Here is a 22,982-nt window from a genome sequence, read left to right as displayed (position 1 = left end):
GTCGTGCCTTATGCTTGTAATTTTAACCATTTACAGAATTTTGAGATAGAGATGGACAATTTAAAGATAGAGGTTTAGAATTTAGAGATGGAGATTGATATAATTTAAAGGTAGAGGTATAGAATTTAGATAGATAGATGTATATAGTTCATAGAATTTGGAGATAGAGATAAAACTCAGAGATAGATTTAGATAATTTAGGGATAGAGATAGAGATAGTTATATATATAGTTCATAGAATTTGGAGATAGAGATAAAACTCGGAGATAGATTTAGATAATTTAGGGATAGAGATATATATATATATATATAGTTCATAGAATTTGGAGATTCAGATACACAATTTACATATAGAGGTGTAGAGTTTAAAGATAGAGATATACAATTAGAGATAGAGGTAGAGATAAAGAATTGCGAGAAAGATATATAGAATTTAAAGGCAGGGATTGAGCAATAGAGATAGACATAGCGATGGAGATAACAATTTAGAGATAGAGATAGTGATGGAGATAACAATTTAGAGATAGATTTACAATTGGAGATAGAGATAGAGATAGAGATATAGAATTCAGAGATTGAGATATAACTTAGAATCGAGATATTGAAATTAGAGATAGAGGCAGAGATATAGATATAGAATTTTGAGATAAAGATATACAATTTAGAGATAGAGATAAAATTCAGTGATAGAGATGGAGGCACAGAATTTGGTGATAGAGATAGAGATACAAATACAGATACGGATACATATATAGAGGTAGAGATATCTAATTTCGAGATAGAGATGGGAGTGAGAAACTCAGAGAAGCGGAGATAGAGATAACAATAGAGATGGAGAGAGGAAGGGACCAAGTGTACTGGAAATAGAGAGATGGAGGCATACATGGAGAGAGGAGAAAGACATAGATAACTCTAGAGAGAGAAAACAGACTGCAGTAGAGAGAGAGATAATGTTAACCCAAGCAAACGAGCAGCAACTGTAAGAGTTATTATAGCAGATCAACTTCATCAACTCAAAACCTTTGGTGAGTCATTACAGCAGATCAACCGAAATTAGCGAAAGAAAAAAGACAGACATCAAGTTGCAGAGAGAGAGATGGCGACATAAACAGAAATACATCGAGACCCAAAGGAAGAGGTGGAGATAGACATGGCGACAGAGATTAATTTATAGATGCAATTGAAGTCAGAAACGGAGAGATAGAAATAGAGTTAGAGTTATAGAGAGATAAAGAAATGGAGATGGAGAGAAGAGATAGAGATCGAGTTATTGTCTTATGGAGAGATAGAGATGGAGAGATTAAGATGGAGAGAGAGAAATGGAGAGATTAAGATAGAGAGAGATGGAAATGGAGAGACTGAGATAGAGAGAGATGGAAATGGAGAGATTGAGATAAGGGAGATGGAAATGGAGAGATTGAGATAGAGGGTAATAGACATGGAGAGATTGAGATAGAGGGAGATAGACATGGAGAGAGTGAGATTGAGATAGAGAGAGGTAGAGATAGAGAGATAGTGATAGAGGTAGAAATTGAGAGATAGTGATAGAGATAGAAATTGAGAGATAGAGAGAGATAGAGATAGAGATAGAGATAGAGATACAGAAATAGTGATAGAGATTGAGAGATTGAGAGATAACGATTGAGATAGAAAGATAGTGAGATAATGATAGAGATAGAGAGATATTGATAGGGATAGAGAGAGAGATAGAGATAGAAAAAGAGATATAGATGGAGATAGGGAGATTGAAATAGAGATAGAGGGATAGTGATAGAGAGACGGACAAACAGAGTCAGAAGAAATGGCAATAGAGACAGAGATAATTAAGATAGAGAGGAGAAAGAGAACTAGATGAACAAGTAGAGAGATATATATATATATAGAGAGAGAGAGAGAGAATTCAGTGTCGAATGGGCATGCCCATCCTGTCAAGGCGACCTGAACCTGGGTAAGCCTTGCTAGTGAACTTCACCTGTGCAAACGATGAAGACGACGACGATGGCTTGGCCGCGGCGGCCCCGCGTTGGCTCGTCGCCATCGCCGCCTTCTCGAGGTCGGGCCGCTGCTTGGGCGCGCTCTGGGACCTGACCTTAGCCCGAGACGACTTGGTGCAGGCCATGTAGCTGGGGTGGTCAGAGTAGGAGCTGAAGAACCCACTTGAACAGTCACTGAGGGCGGCCCCGCCGCCGCCGCTGTAAACCCGGGGGCTCTCCCTGAGCTTCTCTTCGGCCATCAGCGCCCCAGGCGACCGCGGCAGAGACATGTCGACGGAGGACGGGCTCGGAATTGAGATCTGGGCCGACGTGGCGAAGCTGCGGCTGTTCTGGTCCGAAGCTAACGACGACGACGACAGCGTCGCCGCCGCCGCCCGCCGCCTGTTGTTCACCCGCGGCTTCTCCCCCCTGTCGAGCTTCTCCCCCCTCCTCCCCGTTCCCTGTCAACATAAACGCAACGACAATTCAATGCCAAATCTTCTGTCCTCTCATTCTAGCTTCTTCTATGTTCTTCAAGATTCTTCCAACTTGCTCTTATTATTCAACTTGTATGTTCTACTTTCTACAGGTTCTACCACCTTCTCATTCTAGCTGCAAATTCTTCAAGCTTCTATCAGCTCATTCTAGCTACTAATACTGGCTCTTGTTCTAGATTCTACCAGTTTATTCTAACTTCTCATTCTTACTAATCATCTTAGCTTTTACCAACTTCACATTATACCTTCATCATCTAGCTTATACCAGCTTCATCCTAATTCGTATCTTCTATGTTCTTCACAATTCTTCCAGCTTCTTCTTCCTCGAGCTTCTACCCGCTCCTTGATTCTCATTCTACTTTCAACAGCTGCTTCTAGCTTCCGCCACCTTCTCATTCTAGCTACATATTCTTCAAGCTTCTATCAGCTCATTCTAGCTACTCGTACTAGGACTAGTTCTAGATTCTACCAGTTTATTCTAGCTTCTCATTCTTACTAATCATCTTAGCTTTTACCAACTTCACATTATACCTTCTTCATCTAGCTTATACCAGCTTCATCCTAATTCTTATCATTCCAGCTTCTTCATTCACCTTGGGACATTTCATTTTACCTTCTTCATCTAGCTTCTACCATCATCTTGAATGTCAAGTGATCATCATTAATCATCAATCACCATTGTCATTTTCTACTTCTTCAATTGTACCTCGTTCTTCTAACTACTACCAACTTCTCATCCTATCAGCTCATTCCAGCTTCTCGTTCTACCTTCTTCGTCTAGCTTCTTCCAAATTCTCATCATCTAGCTACAACCACCTTCTTGAATTTCAATTCACCATCAATCATCAACCATCATAATCATCTTCTTCAAGTTTCTCAACAATCTGGTCTCTTCTTCGACCTTCTAGTTCTAACTTCTTCTTCTTCTTCCCAATCAGACTTACGGGTTTGGAGGAGAGAGCTCGGCAAGCGCGCGCGCGGGCCTGGACTCGGACCAGAGCTTGCATACAGCGAAGAGTCTCCGCCGCCTGCTTCCTCACAATATGCCCGCGCACAAGCGCCTGAAGCTTCACCAGCGCCTTCAGCGCTCTCAGGGCTCGCCTCGCCTGCACAAACAGCCCCAAATCCCCGCAAAATTAGGGTTAGAGTTAGGGTTAGGGTTAGGGTTTGAGGGGCGGACCAGATAGGCTCTGAAAGCGGTCTGGATCTTGACGGCGGCGGCGGCCTGGAGGAGGCCGACGCCGCGGCCGCTGCTCGTCAGCCGCACCACCGCCGCGGCGGCCTGCGCGGCGGCGACGGCCGCCTCCGCCACGGCGGCGGTGGCGGCGGCCACGACGATCGCCCGCTTGTTCTGATCCATCTCGTCCATCCCCCCCGGCTTCGAATCCCGACCGTAGGATCTGATCATCGCCATTTCTGCCTTCTTCGACCTCGCCGCCCTCTCCCGAGCTTCTTCTTCCTCCTCTTTCTTCTTCTTCTTCTTCTTCCTCTTCTTCCCCCCTTGCAGCAGCTCCTTCAACCATCTCCCGATCCCCATCTCTCTCTCTAGATCTAGAGAGAGATATAGAGAGATAGAGAGAGGGATCTAGAGAGAGAAACCTCCGCAGGCGGCGATGGCGGAGCGACGGCGGCGCTCCGGCGGAGGAGAGGCCGAGAGAGAGTGGGAGTATCCGAGGAAGAAGACGACCTCTTTAAATTATCCGTTATTCCGAATTAAAAAAAGACATTAGTCAGAAAATTAAATCTGAAAGATTCCAAAAAGGTTCTGACAAAGTCGGCGGACCGTACAGTGCGCCAGTGGGCCCCACCGTGACGTGGCATTCCCTTGACAGAACAATCTGCCAAATCTCTGCGCACGGCTGTGTCCGGCGACAGACAGAAGCGCACGCGCCCCGTGCGTAGCGAGCCACACGAGAGACAGAGTCAACACCGCGTTATGTACAGGGAAGAGATAGAGAGAGAGAAGGAAAAGTCAGAGCTTTCTGGCAGCGCGAAGGTGGTGGTCGTGCTTTAGGAGACTGGTCCTCAGAAGCGTTGACCGGACGTCGCGGTCAAAGTCAACGCCTGTCTGCAACCCGCGTTGAAAAGTCGCGTTTCTCTGATCTGCATGGCGCGCGTAGAGTATCTTGTTGTGGGAGTCGATCCTTGCCTGCGAGGAAAAACCATCAAATCGTTATGTCTCTCCATTCATATGAACGGAGACGCACTTATGGAACCCAGAATCAGGATATAAATGAAGAGATAGAGATGGATTGATGGAAGGGATAAACAGTCGATGGATGAAGAGAGAGAGATATATATACAGATACATGAATGAGAGGATGGAGAGGAAAGAGAGATGGACATGTGGAAGGGAGAAAGAGGCGATAGATGAGGAGAGAGAGGTGGACTGAAGGAAGAGAAGATAGATACGGATAGATGGAGGAGAGGTTAAGACACACAAGGAGAGAGAGATATGAAGTTAGAGAGAGGGAGGAGGAGAGTTGACCTGGATCTGGTTCTGAGTGATCAACTCCTCGAGCTCTTTTTCCAATCCGGAGACGGAGGTCTTGAATGCCCCGGCCATGATGCTGAGATCGACGGATATGAAAGGATGAGTATACTGGATGATGGCACGATGGCGGATCTCCGAGTAGAGCGTTTCGACATGATCATGCAAGTGAATGTCCAGCATCAGATTCCCCCGCAAATTCTCCAGATAGTCTAGGCAAGACGCATATCGGCTGTACAAAAACCGATTTCACCACCACCATTAGATTCATTTCCATCATCTATATCATCATTTTATCATTGCCGTTCTTTTTTTCGAAAAAGAGGAAAGATCACCCAAAAACGGTGATCAACCTGATCATTGCCGTTCTTATATTACCACGAAAAAAAATATTTTCTTAGCTGATTTTGTCAGAGAGAAATGCCCGCGATCAACGTTCTCAGGATAATATTTAAAAGCAGGCTAAACCATTTATTTGCAAGAATCAATATTCAACGCAACGCATGCTAAGATCAACGATGATGATGGTGGTGATGATGGTGATGATGGTGATGATGGTGATGATGGTGATGATGGTGATGATGGTGATGATGGTGATGATGGTGATGATGGTGATGATGGTGATGACGATGAATGAGCATGGATAGACATTGAAATGGAGGAAATGGGTGTATTTCATCATAGTTTGAAGGAAAAAGAAAAAAATTCAACCCTGATTTCTTCAGAGAAACGGCTGATATCGACATAACTGGTAAGATATTTAAATACAGGCCAAATTATTCTAAAAGAATCAACTCTAAATGGAAGCGTTTAGAGACGATGATGATGACATCGATGACTTTGTTCTGGCAGAGGCAGAAAAAACTCAGCGAATGAATGATGATGATGATGACTACCATGAGCACGTATTTATTAACAAAAAATATTTCACCTCGCGTAGAAGTCGTGAATGAGCTCCCGTACTTCGGGGACGAGCTCTAGGAAATTTCTGAAGTTGATATTGTCAATGACTTTGTTCTGGTGGAGGCAGAAGAACCTCAGTTAAATTTATCAAAACCCAAAGGAGTGAGTGAAGAGAAATAGAGACAGAAAGAGATAGGTGAGAGAGGGAAGGAAGAAAAAATAGTCTGTCTGAAGAGAAAGAGAGAGCTACAGAGAGAAAGAGAAGATCAAAAAGGAGAAGGAAGCCAAGGGGAGAGAGAAGCAGAGAATTAGGATAAAAAGAGAGAGAGAGAGAAAGACAGGGCCAGAGAGAGAAAGAGAAATTCCAGAAGAGAGAGTGAAGAGAGAGAAACTAGAAGAAAGAGAAGGGGGAGGGAAAGGAATTAGCGGAGAGAAAGAGAGAAAAGGGTTTGAGAAATGCCTTGAGCTCCGTCCTGTCGAAGGAAGCGAGCGCACAAAGACCACCATATATTGCGACATCTTGTGGCGCTATAACCTCCGCGTAGTTGCTACCCAGCTCTGGCCCAGTCTCCAAAAACTGCGTTTGAATACTTCAAAAATCTTTAATTTCATCGCATAGATCGGTAGAATAGAGGAATTTCGTAACCAAAAGAAAGAAGAATATTCTGTGGTAAAATCTATATATTTTTTCAATGAAACAACAGCCAACATCAATAGATTCAAAAGTAAAAAAATAAAAATGGAAAAATTATAAATCGAACCTAAGCATGTTAAAGTTGTAACAGAACGCCAATCCAATCCTATCATAATAAATGTACCCCTAATGAAGCTTTGTTTATTCGGTTAGACATTACATTAATATTGTTTCTAGCGATCGATTGGGTATCATCAGATCTCACGAGTCGTGGGTAATAGTTTGTAAATATCTTAAAAAGGATTTATAGCTAACGCCCATAACTTGTTCGTTAGGGATCCCATTTCAATATTAATTAGAAAATTTCTTGCAAGGCCGAGTTAATGGATTGAAAGCAGAGTTCGTCCAATAAATTTAATGGAATGACTATCCCTCTATAATATCTGCAAAATAATTTTAACGATAGGATTACATTTTTTTGCTGCGCAGAATAAGAAGGGATAATAAAGTAAATTAGCCAGTCTTCAGGACTAAAGCTACAACGGAAAAACCTAACTGACTTGAACATTAAAGAGCCGTGGATTCAACACAGACATAATCATATACCAAAAAGGGAAAAGTAACTCTCTTCTAGCCGTTGAAAAAATTAGGAGCGCGAATAACTACGAGAATGGAAACATAAAAGAAGAGAGTGGATTCGACTGTACTAGTATAAAGTTGTTGTATGATTTTTGGGAGAGAGCAGCGAAAAACCAGATTTAGTTTTAGAATCATTAAGGCTCCGTTGTGTTGCAAGCATGAACATGTGGCACTAAAGAACTGGTTTGATCGCACTGGTATCAAACTGTTTCGAGATTTTCAAGAAAACCCTAATTAAGTTACTGCTCTATTTACTTTCCGTTTCATTGCAAGCCAAATATCTGTCGGCTACTCTGCAGCCAATATATTACATGTATAAATAAGTCCAACAGTGAAAAAACGAAAGTGGATATTCAACAAAAAGGAAGGAATGAAATAAATAAAATGTGAACCCACCTTGCGCGCTGCAAGCTTATATTTTTTCGATTCCAGGAAAGCCATTCCAGAAGAACATCGCAGCTTTGCAATTGTAATTGGATCCTGCACGTCTGGAGGTTGCTCTGCTTTACTGACATAGTTTGACACATGCACGAATTGGCCCAGTTCAATGCTGACAAGTATGACATTCAAGCACATTTGAATGATATGCTTGGACGTAGTGCAATAGTCTCGAGTTCTGACATAATTCTTGAACGCCTCTCCGAGATTGCCATGGGCATAGAAGAAGTCCCCCAAATCATTGTACCCCATTCTAATGCTCTCTTTAATTAAATTTGTCTGAAAATCAAAGAGGTCAAGTGAGATGAACAGCATTGAGATTAGTTGAATCCACATAATATTACAGAGAAAAAATTAAATCTTTGAAAAAAATAAAGAAAACAAACCAAAACCATTCGTTTACGCGTCCATAAAATGACTCTGTGACCAATTTCCGAATACTAGGCAAACATATTATCACAAAATCTTTCTGGACAAACATATTTCTGGATAAATTATATCTTTCATCACAGAATTTCCATATTACGTCGAGTTTATCAATCTCTCGGCCATTATCTTGAGACAATCATCAGCATAGATCGCGCAAGTGAATAAAAATCGCTAACACAGAGAATGGGAGTTAAGAAAACAAATCAAAATCACTACTTTGCGCCTTTATACCAAAACTCTGTAACAAATGTACAGATAACAGTCAACATATTGCCATAATTAGATTTCATTACTTCGCCGAGTTTACCAATCTCAACATCGTAATCCAGATACGACCATCGCAAATCCCCCATGAATTGAGCAAATTAACAAAACCCCCGAAGACAGAAAATTTAGATTAAGCACGGTAAGAAATAGAATACCCTGTAACCATTTAATTCATTCTCGACCTTCTCCTTGCGAAGCTCAGCGCGGCGATCAATCATGTCAACCCACGACTGATCCAACTCGTACTGCGGGCCGAGGCGACCATCGATCTTATGAACGACGTCGCGATACAACTGGGTGTCCTCGCCCTTCTTGATCTCATCGAAAGCCATTCTGAGGGCTTCGATTTCCATGCCAGGATTTCCACAGCGCTCGGCGATGAACAACAACCGCTTGATCTTGGTCCGCCCATTGTACAGCCCGGCGTACGCCTCCACGTCGAGCTGCTCGCTGCTCACAGAAGTCCTGCTGGGGGGCACATCAGCGGACGATGGTTCGATGTCGAGCATCGATCCGAGACCGTCTTCTTCGGCCTCCATGATCGATGGTTGCACCTCGCGCTCCGAGCAAACCCTAGCCCGATCGATCGATCGATCGATCGTTCAAATTATAGCGGAGATGCTCGCAGAACTAGCTATCTTACCCGTAAAAGCCAGAGGTGGACGACGGATGACGGGACGTAACTGTGATCGTCAACCGAGACGTGCACGGATGACGAGCTGCCGTATGTTTGGTATGTGGAACACTACGCCCGGGACGTGACAGAACGGATGACGAAACGTGACGGATGGTGAAGTGACAAAACTTTTGTCAGGTCACCGTCCCATCACGTGTCCCAGCGTATGCAAAAAAAATTATCACATTCTGATCACCGTCCCTCCAAAGGGCGTCCCATCATGTCCCCGTCACCGTGACGGTGTCACCGTTATTGGTGATGTGAATGAAACCCTACTTGAATGGAGGGTATATATCCAATTATTTATATGTGGTGTCGGTTTGCGCGCGCAAAAAAGGGACTTTTGTGCAAAATGCCAGGAAATGGCCACATCACGTGGCGAAATCTCAGCCGTCGGAAAGAATAAAAATAATAATTTAATATGTATTTCTGTCTGTTTTCACTTTTCAAAAATTCTGTCACAGTTGTCATCCGTGATGGCCGTTCCGTCACGTCACGTGTCCTGGGCACCCGGTCACCATCACATCCTTATCACGACCACTTCGTCATCCGTCACCGTCACTGTCCAGGACCCCTAAAACCGTTACTGTCACCGTCACGTCATCCGTCACATTTCCATTACCGTGACGCGTGAGGTGACGGATGATGCATGCCGATCCCTAGTTTGGTATAGTTCTGGATCGTCTTGGACGTGGAGGATGGACGAGACGGGACAAAGATCATCCCGTCCAACATCTGTATATTTCAGCTTCGTCCGAACGGTCCAGTCCAGGGATTCGTCCAATGAATAAATAGTTTGTCCGCGTCCTAAGTCTGCCAGATTCGTCCCGTCCGAAAAAAATTCGTCCCATCCCTCGTCACGGATGAAAAAAAATCATTATTTTTTAATGCCCTGAACACTACCTCTCTAGCTCTCTGGCCCTCTCCCTACTCCACCCTCTCCCGTGCACCGTCATCGACTCCCTTTCTGTGCCCCCCCGATGGCCACCGCTCCCGTCTTCATCGTCGGAGTTCGCTTCCCTGAATTCCACTGCTCTCGTTCTCATCAGACGCCTCGAAGACGATCGAGGTAAGTAATCATGGATGACATTGCGAAATAAGTATGATACTGTCAGTATCATTCTGGTAAATCATACTTGGATAGATATGTAGTTTAAGGATAGTGATCAGTACATCTCATTGAAGACTCTAACCACTTTACCAGCCAAGGAAAGCGGCACATGAAATCCATTGCTCCAGTCTCTTTCTTTCCCCAGAAGATGTATCATCTGACAGTACATGGGTATTTCAGTTATAAGGAAGCCTTGTAACATAAAGAGTGGAGGAATTTTGGGTCATCATCAGTTGGAGACATCAAGAAGAAGAAAAAATAGACAGAAGACTTTCAACCAATGTAATGTTATCCTTATATGCACAAAGCCAGTGAAATTTTTCATTTTTATCTGAAGATTATTACTCAATCTGTTCAATTTGTAAAAAGAAATCCGAGCTCAGTTTCATCATAATATTGAAATAGGAATGAATTTCTTGATAGAATGAATTTTTCCCCAAAAATATTTACAAAGCTCTTATTTGGGTACTTTCTTTTTATATACGTCGGATTATGAATTTTGCAAATCCCTCTATTGTACTCTTTTAGGAACAATGTTTTACTTGGTAGGTTTCCTTACTGAGGTTTCATTGTCTGAAACGGCATTCTCGTTTGAATAAACCGTAGAAATTATCTCCTGCTAAAATCTTATAGGATTTTGATCTGCAGTAGTGAACATTGTTATCTCAACAAACATTGTTATCTTAAGAATGCATTAATTTCTATTTCCGTAGAGTCAATCGAGTAGATTCCGTGTTTGTTGATATTTTTAAATCATTGCTTTCTGGTCAAGGTTTTCAGACACTAAGATCGTGGAGAATGCATTCAATAATTTTAAAAAATATTCTTATGTGATTTGAAAGTGGGGTAAGCCTCAAAAGATTTGAACCCATCAATAATTTCTATGGTTTGATAACCTCTTCCTTCCCTCAAATTCATTGCAAAGTCTTCGCTTCTTGATTGCATGGTTTTGATGTTATTTTTGCCCCCTGACGGCCATTGCATAATTATGATACTGTCAGTTTTTTCATATTTGCTGTCTAAATGGTGCCATTGTTATATTCAATACATATGTAAAAAAATTTCTATGGATAATCTCAGTATGTCATCGGTGATCAATACAAACGTAAATGTTTTTCTTTGGATAATCTCAGTATGTCATCGATGATCTCAGTGTGTTTGGTGTATTCTTCCCCCATCTAATTTTACAATGTGATTCATCCCAATCCTGCACAATCTTAATATGGCGTAATTGGATCAAAGATGTGACAACGTAAGTGTGTTTGGTGTATTCTTACCGTATTTGATATTGCTATGTCATAACTGATGACATATATTTTGATCTCTTCTGCAGAAGTAGTTGATCCATGTATAATTTGACACTCTCAGTGTTTTCATATTTGATGGCTCAATGGCGCAAATGATGAATTCAATTCATAGATTATCTTTTAAAAGGATGTTTTTTTAAAGGAATTCTTTTTGTTCTATAAGTGTTTTAAAAATTTTACTGAATATCCTGATGAATGGGCTTCTTCCTTTATCTCTTATTTATGTTGAGCCTCTTTGATGTGGCCCCATGGGCCAATTTCGAATTCTCTGTCCTACTCTTGTCATCAACCCTAATGGAGTTTATTAGAGTTAAGCCTCCTTTGGAGTCACTGCCTCCCTCTCCATTCGGGTTTATTAGGGTAAAACACTGTAACATAATGAGACGATTGCTGATTGAAGCCGTGATCTTCATGTTTGTCATGCAATAAGACTGGTACATCTTCTAGTTTTTTGCTTGAGGGTCTTCATGAAAGTGCGTTGAGCTGATGGAAATATTTGATTAGTGATAGGATAAGGATTGAGCTTGGTGAAAAGAATGTGTAGAGGTGATTAATGTGTAAGAGTCAGACAGCCTTTATTTTGGATTCGTCGATCTATAGATAGTTAGATACATCAAAAAATTTGATCGACTATCAATGGTTGTCACTAAATGGGTTTGAGAATTCAAAAAGGAAGAAATTAGTACTTTCCATCCCTCTACCTAGTAGTCATGATTATACGTTGTAATGATTATCCGTTGGTTACATGTGAAGTTGACAGGTTGAGATTTATGGATGGTTTGATCCAACTGATTTAATATTCTTTCACATGGATAATTTAAATACGAATGTCATTAATTGATTTTTTTGTGATCATTATTTTTATGAACTTAGAGTTTGATATATAATTAATTATTTAGATCTCCAGTATGGTTTTTTTTATTTTTTAATGCGCTTCTATTATTTCTCTTATGTATGCGTTACATGAATTGTATGAATGAATGACTGTTTTGAATTAATCTGGTAGAATAATGGAGTCCACATCTGCTACCACTCCGAACTCGACTACTAGGGCTATGTCGGAAGTGTCTACTGAATACCTCGGAATAGAGGTTGATAACAACATCTCATCTCGAAGCAGAAGAGGCAATCGGTCTAAAATTTTTGATTGATTTGTTGAAGTTGGCCCGGATGAGTACTAGTGTCCCCGTTGTCAAGTGCAAAACCCCACCCATCAGGTCGTCATCAGGAGGAATAAAGATAAGAGCACAAATGTCTTTTGGAGACATCTAGAGAAAGCCCATCATAAAGTGCACGATGACATCAAGGGAGCCTCGACAAAGCAGAGAACTCTTCTCCAATATAACTTACAGTCAAACAAGTTGTACCTACGCGGCCTCACCATGGAGTAGACTAATGAGGAGCTCATTAGGTTCATCTGCAATAACAATCTTCCTTGGCGAATTGTGAAGAAGAAGTTGTTTTGAAGACTATGGTTCTACATGACATAAATGGTCAGGGAGGTCCCTAGTCCGGATGCGGTCAAAGAGACATCAGAAAGGATGTATAGAGAAGTGCAAGGAAAATTGGTGGAAATGTTTGCTGACGTCCACAGTGTCTCTCTTATCGTGGATGCTCAGACATCTCGAAATAACATCGCCCTATTAGGTGTCAATGCCCACTAGATTGGCACCGACTGGAAGCTCTGTGAGATGCTTCTTGGTCTCCGACAAATCAAGGAACTTGGTCACATAGCACACCAACTTGGCATGGATCGTCATGGAAGTTGTATATGAATATGGCATTGAGTCAAAGCTTTGTGCCATCACTATGGACAATGCGTCTAACAATAAAATGATGGTATCCACCATTGTGGATTCACTAAAGACCGTGAATCCTCAATTCAATATGGAACAACACGTACATGCGTTGCCCACGTCCTTGACCTCGTAGTCCAGGCCGGAATCAAAATTATTCATAATCTAGAGGCACCAAGGAGTAATACGCTACGCGTACAAGATTTTCGTGTGGACACAATGCTAGACATGGATGAACCATTTGATTCATAGGTCGAGGAAAGTAGAGTGGCCAAACTTGCATCTATGGGATTAGTTATTTCTTGCATGAGAGTCATCAGTAATCCCATTCAGGGTTCCACACAACAAATGGAGAAATATGTCGATCTCTGCAAAATGTTTGAACTCCCAAATTTGAACAAGATAAAGGTTGACTGCCCAACACACTAAAACTCCACTCTTCAAATGTTAGGGCATGTTTTTTCCAAGAGAGAGATACTTGAAAATATGGCTATAAGGTTCCTTACAATGTCAACTACGGACTACGACATTTGTCAAGAGGACTGAAGATGATTGATGAATATGTGGGCATCCTCGGCCCATTGTGTCAGGGTTTTGACTTTGTCTGTTCGACGAAGAAATTGTTGATCACAAAGGTAACATCACTGGTCAATAAGCTTATGACTCACCTTGATCAGGATATGTAAAATGTAAGGGCAACATTGGAATTAGAGCGAAGGGATGCATTGTGGTCCACGTGTAGTGCTATGCATACATAGCTAATGCAATATGCAATTGTACTTTCGGGCCATCAAATATTTGCTACTACAACGACATTGAATCCATTTTCCAAAGTAGAGGTTGTGATGGGGGACCATCCAGCTTCGAAGACCCCTCGAACCAGTTCGTCAAGCGGGAGCTCATGAGGGAGACTCATCCTTCGGAGTACCCGGCCTCATCAACGGCCCGTAAAGGTTTGACATTATCTTTCCTTGCATTTCCTTGTTCATTAGGCCATGTATGTCGGCCACCAATCTGTTTGTTTTTGTTTATTCGCATGTGTCTGGACTGCTAAACGGACCTACACGTTTGTGCACATGTTAGTGCATGTGTGGGCATGTTCGTGTTTTTGTCTCTCCTATTAGGGGCCCCAATTATTCTTAATTGGGCCTTCTTCCCTTTATTTTTAAGGGGGAGGCCCATATTTGCACCTATAAAAGGTGGGGCCCGCCAATAGGAAGAGAGAATAGAAGAAATAATGAACAATGTGATTTTTAGTAATTTTTCCTGATTTTTTAGTGTTTTTTTTAATTTTTGTCATATTTACGAAAATGCCAATGTGAAAGTAGAGAGAGAGAGAAGGAAACCCTAGAGTTCGCCGGAAACTGCCGCCGTCGCCGCCTTCGCCGGACATCCAGCCGTCGTTCCTAAGGCTGGCCAGCGGCCGCCTGGGGCCGCCAGCGATCCCACAGGGCCACCAGCGGCCGTAGACGACCGCCAGTGGCTGCCTAGGGCCACCTAGGGCCGCCAGCGGCCGCCGAGGGCCACCACCGGCTGCAAAGGGTCGCCGGCGGCTGTCCAGCGCCGCTAACAGCCGCCGAGGGCCCCCAACAACCGCCGAGGGCCGCACGCGACCACCAAGGGCCACGAGCAGCCGCCAAGGGGCCGCAAGCAGCCGCCCAGGGCTTTCCGTGGCCGTCTAGGCCACCCGCGGCCGCTGCAGGCGGCCACAGCCGCCGACTAGAGGCCGCCGTAGGTGCTCACGACCGCCGCCCCCCTCGTGGCTGACCTAAGGCCACCGTCCTCACAGCTGATCTCAGGTCACCGTGCCCCGTGGCTGACCGAAGGCCGCCGCAACTCGGGGTCGACCAGAAGCCACCGCCTCGTGACTAACCGGAGGCCGCCGCCCCGCCACCGATCGGAGGCCCCCGCTCCACGATCGACTTGAGGCCACCCTCCCGAGGTTGCCCCTCGGCTGTCCTGCGGCCACTCTCTCGATCGCCTTCAGCCAACCCTGCGGCCACCCCACAGTCACCCTTTAGACGTCCTAGCGACTGTCCCGCGGACGCGCTTAGGCTGCCCATGCATCCACCCTTCGATTGCCTCCTTTGGCTGCCTCGCAGCCACCTCTGTGATCGCCTCTTCAGCCGCCCCTCTACTACTCCGCGGTTGCCTCTCGCCCACCTCTACGGCCAGCCCCAGCAACCAGCCCCGGTTGACAGTGTTGCCCGTCGTACCTCCGTGCCTCTATGCCTCCTCATCATGTAGTCCCACCCATTGCTACCCTAGTGCTGCAACCACTGCTGCACCCATTATTGCGCCCATTGTTGCGTCTACCTGCTGGACGCCTTCCACGATTGCCGAATCAGAACTTTGCGTGCGCCTACCACTACTGGTACACTCATCTATTCCCCTCGTGGTGTTATATTACTTCCTTCAGTGCCTCTGAACGTTTTCTCCACTGCCGGGGTTAGATTAGTGATAGGTAGAATTCACATTTTGAGGATTAAGATTTCAATCGATACGTTCTTGGTTTGGACCGTCGAGGGCGTGCGCATTAGCGGCAATAGCTGAGCTTGCACCGTTAGCCTTCAACCTGACATTCGGATCATCGGGAGCCTAGTGGCATTTTCAGGCCTTGCTTGTTGTAGCCTAGTGGACGTTGGTGTACGTCGACGTCGGATTTATACTTCTCAGTGATTTTATCGTTGCATCATCACTTGCATTACGTTACGTTAGTCGTATTCACTACATTATATGATTGTCATCACCTTCTCTATGGTGTACGTCGTGTTACATCAGGTTGTGGATGCATCATGCCGCCAAGATGTGCTATCCTATCTTGGAAGTCTTTTGGACAATACATCAGATTCAAATTCAACTGAATGTATCTCGAAGCAGGGATTAGTGTCAGTACGTCAATGCCCACTACAGTATGTTACCTCTAGACGGCAGTATATGCGTTGGAGCAATCGTTAGCGACCACGCTCCATGCCCAGACAGGAGCTAGATAATTATCTCAACATCCCATGCAGCGAGGAGGAGGATAGACCATTGAGCTGGCGGAAGGAGGTCAGCACGCGATACTTTCCAAATCTGACCAAAATTGCGCTCTAGTTTCTTGCCATAAGCCCGACCAACGCACCAGTGGAGTGAATTTTCTCAGTCGATCGAGGCATCACCACATATCAAAGATCACACCTAAATGTAGAGAGCGTTGAGATGCTGAGATGATACGAGCATGGTTCCGTACCAATACTCCTCACACTCCAATGATGACTAACGACGATGACAGCTTATGTGCTGGTAAGTTATGTTCCATCGCTTTTTGTCTTGTGTGCAATCATGCTTCTTCCTCGTAGTTTTCTCTATTTCATGTAACCGAATAACGGGGGGGAACAACTAGAAGCAATCTATGGGATACTGCTGCTGCTTCGTTCTAACGTTTGGTGTAAGTCGTGATAGTTTAAAGAGAGCACGTCAGTGGCAATATAATAATCAAATTTAAATTTAACTTTTATTTTTTGATATGCTTTATCTTTTTCTTTCTATTTGTCGTATGTTGCAAAACCTTTTACTACTGCTGATCAAATAGCCCTATTTCTATTTGGTTCATTTTCCTACAGCAAAACATGTCGGTCATGAGTTTTTTGCCAAAGAAACACATTTAGAACGTTAGACTACTTTCTCGTATCCATAATTTCAAGGGGAATCTGCTGATTGCTGTGATTGATATGTGCCACACATCATTTCAGTTATGATATTTATGGTTTTAATTCAATTTTTATTAATAATGTTGGATCCCCTCTCAAATTCTGTTGGACATCTTTGACCACTTTAGAAAATTTATCACCATTCAATTAGACGAGAAGTTATATATTTTCAACATCAAGACAACAAAAGAGGATTCCCTGGCCTGGTTCACATGGACCCTTGAAAATGGGTTTTCCCTTGAACCCTTTTGGATATTTTTCAGAAAATCCCATTTCGGTACTATTTTTAAGTTTTATTAATATTCTATGTACCTAATCAACAAACAGACACCCGTTGTAACCCCACACTCTACAAGTCGGGCCTTATATATTGATTTTATTTCAATGAAAAAAAATTAATCGATTTACTTTTCTGCAGATATGGCGTTCTTCATATGTCATTATAGACTGCCTAAAACTGTGAGAGATGAAAATGCCATTTCAACACCATCTTTCTATGCCATGGTGAAGATGAATTTGTGCAAGTTGGATGGAAGACTGAGAGTACATTTTTTCTTCCTATGTCTCATCTGTCTTTGACATGGTGGATGAACAATTACCTTATCCCCCACAAGAACTATACTTTTACTTCAAGTCTGCGTACGTGCACTCTCATTTTCAGTCCTATGGACATTTAAAGTATCTGTGAAAGAAATGTGTACAGTTTCCCATTAATAAATATTTAACCATTTAAATTTTCATTTTGCTATTAATGTAGAACATTAAATCATTGAGGATGAAAGCAAGACCAATCTAAATAGAGAGAAATTGAAGTTTATAAAGATATATATATATATATATAGAGAAATAGATATACAGAGAGAGAAAGATAGACGCAGAGATAGAACAATAGAGAGACAGTCACAGACAAAAAGAGAGAACAAAAAAAGAGGCGGAGAGTGAGATAGAGAGAAACTCAGATTTTCTTCGGATGAAGCGATGCAATTATAGGTTCGAAACTCAGATGGAAGGTATAAATCTTATATTTTCAGTTTAAGAGGATACATGTTGACCAATATATTAATCCAATTAGTATCCCCAGTAAACCAGCTTGTTTGGTACCATTTAAGATCATTTCACGGCATGCATAATTCCAGTCTCATCTTGGAGGGAAAATTTTAAATTCTGATTTTACCCTACTTTTCTGTTAAATTTTGAATTTTATGGAATTTATTTAATCTTGGAATAACTCTATTTAAATGTGAATGGCAGGTTAAGAAATTAATTTTATTTTAATTAATGCGGGGATGAATTCCTGAAGTTCTACATTTTTCAGGAATTTTATTGATTTTTTTGGGAATTTAATTGAGTAAGAAATGAATTTTAAAATTCTGATTTAACCCTAATTTTCTGTTAAATTATGAATTTTATGGAATTCTGTTAAGCTTGGAATAACTATATTTAAATAGAAATAGCATGTTTTAAAATGAATTTTAATTTTAATTAATGAGGGGATGAATCACTGAAGTTTCGTCATTTCCTGGAATTTTATGATGAATGGTTTGGGAATTCAATCGAGGAAGAAATGAATTTTTAATTTCTAATTTTAACCTAATTTTCTGTTAAATTATGAATTTTATGGAATTTATATAAGCTTGGAATAACTCTATTTAAATGGAAATGGCAGGTTTAAAAATGAATTTTAATTTTAATTAATGTGGGGATGAATTACTGAATTTTATCATTTTCCTGGAATTTTATGATGAATGGTTTGGGAATTCAATCGAGGAGGAAATGACTTTTTAAATAAAAAGGATACAATTATAAGAAAATAAGAGTTTAAAGTAAATTCAAAAGTCGGAGGTGACTCTTTTTAAGTTTTTTGTTGCAAATATGCCCTTAAAACAGCTCTCATTCGCGTGTTGAAGGCATTAATGTCCAATAAAAATAGTTGCAAGGTATGATTGAATAAATATAGATTTTCCTATGGTTTTTTAGGGAAATATGGAGGAGAGAGAAAGGGGAGGGGCATAAGTACAATTACTTTAGGGTGGCGTCAGTTTGCGAGCACGAATAAAAGTAGGGACTTTAACACAAAATGTTAAGGAATTGATTTAGTGATGTCACTTGGCAATATCTCGACCATCGGAAGTGAATCTGACGGCTACACGATGGTTGGCAGGGGTGTCTTTTGAGGGCGGTAAGTGCACCGCTCATGCTGTGCATCCACAGATGCACGCACGGGAGTTGACGTGGTGCCACCGGATTGGTTGCCGCGGGTAAAAGCGCACAAGTAAGTGCAAATTGATACGTATGTTGCTTATTTTTTTCTCTTCTTTCCGGCCAAAATTTCTGTCCTTCCCTTATCGTCCATCGTCCGAGACCTCAGGATGGGACGGTTTTCGTGTGAGGATAGAAAAACCGTCATGTATGTTTGTCCCCGTGTTCGTCTAGTCTCGTGGACGGGACTATTTTTTCGTCTTGGGACAGAACAATTGTCCCATCCGCGCCCCTACACATAGACATGTTTGTTATGTTCTATTCATTTGAATCGAACAAAAAATTGTGCGAAAATTAGAACACTTTTCGAACCATTAGAACAATTTGAAAAAAATTCGAACAATTCGAACAAAATTTGCACAATTTGTAAAATTCGCACAATTCACACAAATTGTGGCAGAGGGGTAGAACTTGATGCTGCAGATGATGGCAGTGTCGATTTAGAGGATGAAGGCAGTGGTGGCGCAGCCGCAACGAGCATCCTAGATCTGGGCAGTGCCATCGTCGGAGGTGGAGGCACCGAGGTGGGGCAGGGTAGAGTAGTCCATGGGCCAGACGTGGCGGCCGCCGTGCTTAAAAATGGGGACACGCGCTCATCATGCTCGTCGGTGACCACTCTGTCGTAGTTGTCGATAATGGAGGAGGGCATCCAAGGGAGGCTACTGAGCCTGGCGGGGGTGCAGATACAGAGGCTGCAGGCCGTCGCGTGATCCAGCGTCACCGTCGGCTTGCTCTTGGGGAGGAGGGGGTCGGCCTGGTAGACGCGAATCTTGCAGGCGATGCAGCTTGTGACGAGGAACTCGCCAGCGAGGTCAAAATCCATGGTGTCGATCGCGTTCGAGGCCTCACGCGCTGCTGTCGGTGCCACCACAGACCGCAGGCAGAAGTCCCACACGCCGGCCGTCGACATCGCTGAGGGAGAGGGCAAAGCGTATGTTTATTCTTTGAAAAATGATTAGAATAAATTTTCATAAAGCAAACAATTTAAACCATACACGGGTGTGTGCGATGATATGTGCAAATTTTTTATTGTTCTGTTCGGAAAATCGAACAGAATGAACAAAATCCACAGATTCGCACAAAGCGAACCGAACAACCATGTCTACCTGCACTACATTTGTTCCATCCCTTGATGTCAGTATTGTGCACGATTGTTAGAGATGGGGACAAACAGTGGGAGGATACGATGATTGTTCTGTCCCACGCCCCAATTTTTAAAGGTTCATCCAAACCGTTCAATCCATAGTCTGTATTGTCCAAATACTTTTGTCCACATCCTATCCTGTCCAGAAATCATCTTGTACGAGACATTCTCGTACCGTCCAACATCCATGATGAAAAAAATAGGTCACCTTAAGAGTAGCTCCTGCTCAGGGTTCCTTCTCAAGTTCTCAGCTCTTGCGTGGCTCCTCTCCAACTCTTGGTTCCCCCTCGGCCTCCACTCTCGACTCCCACTCTAATGCCTCTCATCTTTTTCTCAGCTCCCACTCGGCCTCCTTGCTCAGCTCTAGTTCAACTCATCCGCAGCCTTTCTTATGCTATCGCCTAACTCCTGCTCAGCTCCCACACGTCCTTCATTCTTGGCTCTAGCTTGGCCTCCGCACTTGACTCTCTCTCATCTCCTGCTCTGCCTCCACTCTCAGCTCCCACTCAGCTCCCTCTCAGGCTCTCAGCTCCCACTTGGCTTCCTCTCGGTCTCTTGGATCCTTCTCGTGCTATTGCCTCCCACTCATCTCCTTCTCACTATCCAGCTCCCGCTTGGCTCCCTCTCACTCTCCCATGTCTTGCTCAGCTCCCTCTCACTCTCCTTGCTCCCTCTCAAGCACTTGGGCCTCGGCTCCCGCTCAGCCCCCTCTCAGTCTCCTGGCTCCCTCTTGGTCTCTCGGCTCCTTCACAGCTCCCTCTCAAGCTCTTGGCTTTCCCTCTCAGGTTATTGGCTCCCACTCGACTCCCTTTTGGGCTCCGACTCCCCCTCGGCTCCCTTGACTTCTCCAATTAGGTTCAATTGTTTCCTCCAACCAAGTCTATTAGTATCTGTTTTTAACATTGAGTTTTAACACTTCCATATATGTAAATGTATGATTTCTAAGAAGCAGTTTCTCTATGAATATATAAAAGAAGAATTGGATGGTAATAATTTAGGTGCATACCCTTCTGTCATTCTTCCCATGAGATTGCTAGAGGCAGAAACGATGGTCGAGTATGACACAAGTAACCATGCAATGGCAAGCTATCATTACTTGTGGAATCAGGAATAGAAGATAACTTATGTAATGGTAGAGAAAGCAAGCTACCATTACTTGTGGGATGAGGCATATAAGATAACTTATGTAACGGTAGAGAAAACAAGCTGTCATTACTTGTGGAATGTGGAATAGAAGCTACCTTATGTAATGATACAGACATCAAGCTATCATTTTTTTGATTTATCAATTAATTGGGATTTGGTTGACTGACACATAAATTTATTGGTTAATAATGTATAATAAGTGTGAACATTTTGTGCTCTAATAATCTATAGTAAATTAAATTATGTTTTGCTCTTGTGAATACTTTGTAGTTTAATGTTTTTATAAGTGCACATAATTCCTTTTTCTCGCTTCCTTATTCACACGGGATGTCCACGGCATAACTCAACAATTACTTCCCAATTTAAATGCATAGGATTATATCAACGGCTTAAAACCTGTTCTTCGGATTAAATCATCGAGCTCATACAGAGTGTACATGTACATTACAGTCTACCAAATATATGTTGTAAACATTGAAGGATAGAGGGCTGTGTTATTTTGAGGAATGACTTGTTCAGAGATGAACACAACTTCCAAGTGATAAGTATTAAATGTCAATTGTATCATTGATCTGTGTTTCCAGAAATCTGCGCTTGATTCCTACTTGAGTCTCACCTTGTTATTGTTCCTTCATATCTTAGAGAATGGAAGGGGGAGAGGGAGGGACAGAGAAGAAAAAGTGAGATAGAAATGAAAAATATCTAAGAGAATGGATATTCTTTCAAACTAATAATGTGATCACATATCATGCTTATTTGTTTATTGTCAATTTGTCGTAGATTTATATTTTTCAAAATCGGAATGTTCAAACTTCTTGATTTTGGATTTGTCAATGCATGTTCCGTTCATCATAACATGATAGAGTAATGGAGTCCACATCATGTATCACCTCAAATGCAGATAGAGGTTGATGAAAAAAACTCCTGAACCACAATGGGCACTTGGTCCAAAATTTTGGACAGGTTCATTCAAATTGGCCCCCTAATCAGTGCCAATATGTGTTTTGTCAAGCGCAAAATCCCACGCATAAGTGCATCATCAAGAAAAGAAAAAAAAATCACAAATGTGTTCTGGAGGCATTTGGAGAAAGGCCAGTGTAAAGCGCAGGATGAGATAAGGGGTGTTTGCCAAGAAGGTGACACTTTTTCAGTAAGCCTTACGGTCCAACAAGCTATACCTCTGTGGCGTCACCTTGGAGGAAGAGAAATTTCTTAGATTTATCGATGATAATGATATACCATGGAGCCTTGTCAGGAAGAAATCCTAGTGATTGTGGTTCTATGGGAGACAACTGGTGGGGGAAGTGACCTAAGGCAAAGATGCATAGAGAAATACATGGAAAATTTGTGGCCATGTCTGCTGATGTCCATAATTTCTCTCTTACTCTAGATGTGTAGACATTGAGAAACAACATCACCATTTTCGGCATCATAGTCCACTAAGTTGACACCAATTGGAAGCTCTATGAGGTGCTTCTGGCCTTTGAAAAATCAAAGGATCGCATAGTGGTGCAAACCTTGCAAGGATCATCATGTAAGTCTTTTATGAGCATGACATCCAGCCAAAGATCAGTGCCGCT

At 42.6% G+C, this 22,982-nt stretch overlaps 2 protein-coding genes and 1 long non-coding RNA gene across 5 annotated transcripts; 1 reads left to right on the top strand and 2 right to left on the bottom strand.

Moving 5' to 3' along the window:
- Window positions 1-969: 969 nt before the first annotated feature.
- Window positions 970-4,151, bottom strand: LOC144714747 (protein IQ-DOMAIN 22-like). Its single transcript, XM_078589503.1, has 3 exons — window positions 3,651-4,151; window positions 3,415-3,576; window positions 970-2,434 (listed from the first exon to the last, which is right to left on the bottom strand). Exons 1-3 carry the CDS (start codon window positions 4,005-4,007, stop codon window positions 1,901-1,903), a joined length of 1,053 nt encoding a protein of 350 aa, XP_078445629.1. The 5' UTR covers window positions 4,008-4,151; the 3' UTR covers window positions 970-1,900.
- Window positions 4,152-4,196: 45 nt separating this feature from the next.
- FUS6 (COP9 signalosome complex subunit 1) lies at window positions 4,197-8,902 on the bottom strand. 2 transcript variants are annotated; one of them, XM_078589501.1, is made up of 6 exons: window positions 8,454-8,902; window positions 7,534-7,854; window positions 6,325-6,441; window positions 5,893-5,978; window positions 4,959-5,193; window positions 4,197-4,619 (listed from the first exon to the last, which is right to left on the bottom strand). In XM_078589501.1, the coding sequence occupies exons 1-6, from the start codon at window positions 8,808-8,810 to the stop codon at window positions 4,443-4,445; spliced, it is 1,293 nt and encodes a 430-aa protein (XP_078445627.1). In that variant the 5' UTR covers window positions 8,811-8,902; the 3' UTR covers window positions 4,197-4,442. The 2 variants fall into 2 exon arrangements, with proteins under 2 accessions (XP_078445627.1, XP_078445626.1); XM_078589500.1 differs by having other exon boundaries at window positions 8,427-8,901.
- Window positions 8,903-9,873: 971 nt separating this feature from the next.
- LOC144715348 (uncharacterized) lies at window positions 9,874-17,489 on the top strand. Of its 2 annotated transcripts, XR_013584584.1 has the most exons (4): window positions 9,874-10,016; window positions 10,239-10,340; window positions 15,943-16,446; window positions 17,272-17,489. It is a non-coding gene; the product is annotated as an uncharacterized LOC144715348 (long non-coding RNA). The 2 variants fall into 2 exon arrangements; XR_013584583.1 differs by lacking the exon at window positions 15,943-16,446.
- Window positions 17,490-22,982: the final 5,493 nt, after the last annotated feature.

The sequence above is a fragment of the Wolffia australiana genome, chromosome 18 (genome assembly GCF_029677425.1).
Source record: "Wolffia australiana isolate 7733 chromosome 18, ASM2967742v1".
In the NCBI taxonomy this organism is placed as follows: Eukaryota; Viridiplantae; Streptophyta; class Magnoliopsida; order Alismatales; family Araceae; genus Wolffia; species Wolffia australiana.
The sequence above is the reverse complement of the archived record's forward strand: the minus strand, read 5'-3'. Positions and strand labels throughout refer to the sequence as shown.

Coding starts and splice junctions, on each gene's coding strand:
- LOC144714747 (XM_078589503.1), bottom strand. CDS start 4,007: ATGGGGATCGGGAGATGGTTGAAGGAGCTGCTGCAAGGGGGGAAGAAG. Junction 3,577..3,650: donor CCGCTTTCAGAGCCTATCTG/GTCCGCCCCTCA, acceptor CTGTTTGTGCAG/GCGAGGCGAGCCCTGAGAGC. Junction 2,435..3,414: donor GAGCTCTCTCCTCCAAACCC/GTAAGTCTGATT, acceptor TTATGTTGACAG/GGAACGGGGAGGAGGGGGGA.
- FUS6 (XM_078589500.1), bottom strand. CDS start 8,810: ATGGAGGCCGAAGAAGACGGTCTCGGATCGATGCTCGACATCGAACCA. Junction 7,855..8,426: donor ATGAATTAAATGGTTACAGG/GTATTCTATTTC, acceptor TTTGATTTTCAG/ACAAATTTAATTAAAGAGAG. Junction 5,979..6,324: donor TCGACAGGACGGAGCTCAAG/GCATTTCTCAAA, acceptor TGCCTCCACCAG/AACAAAGTCATTGACAATAT.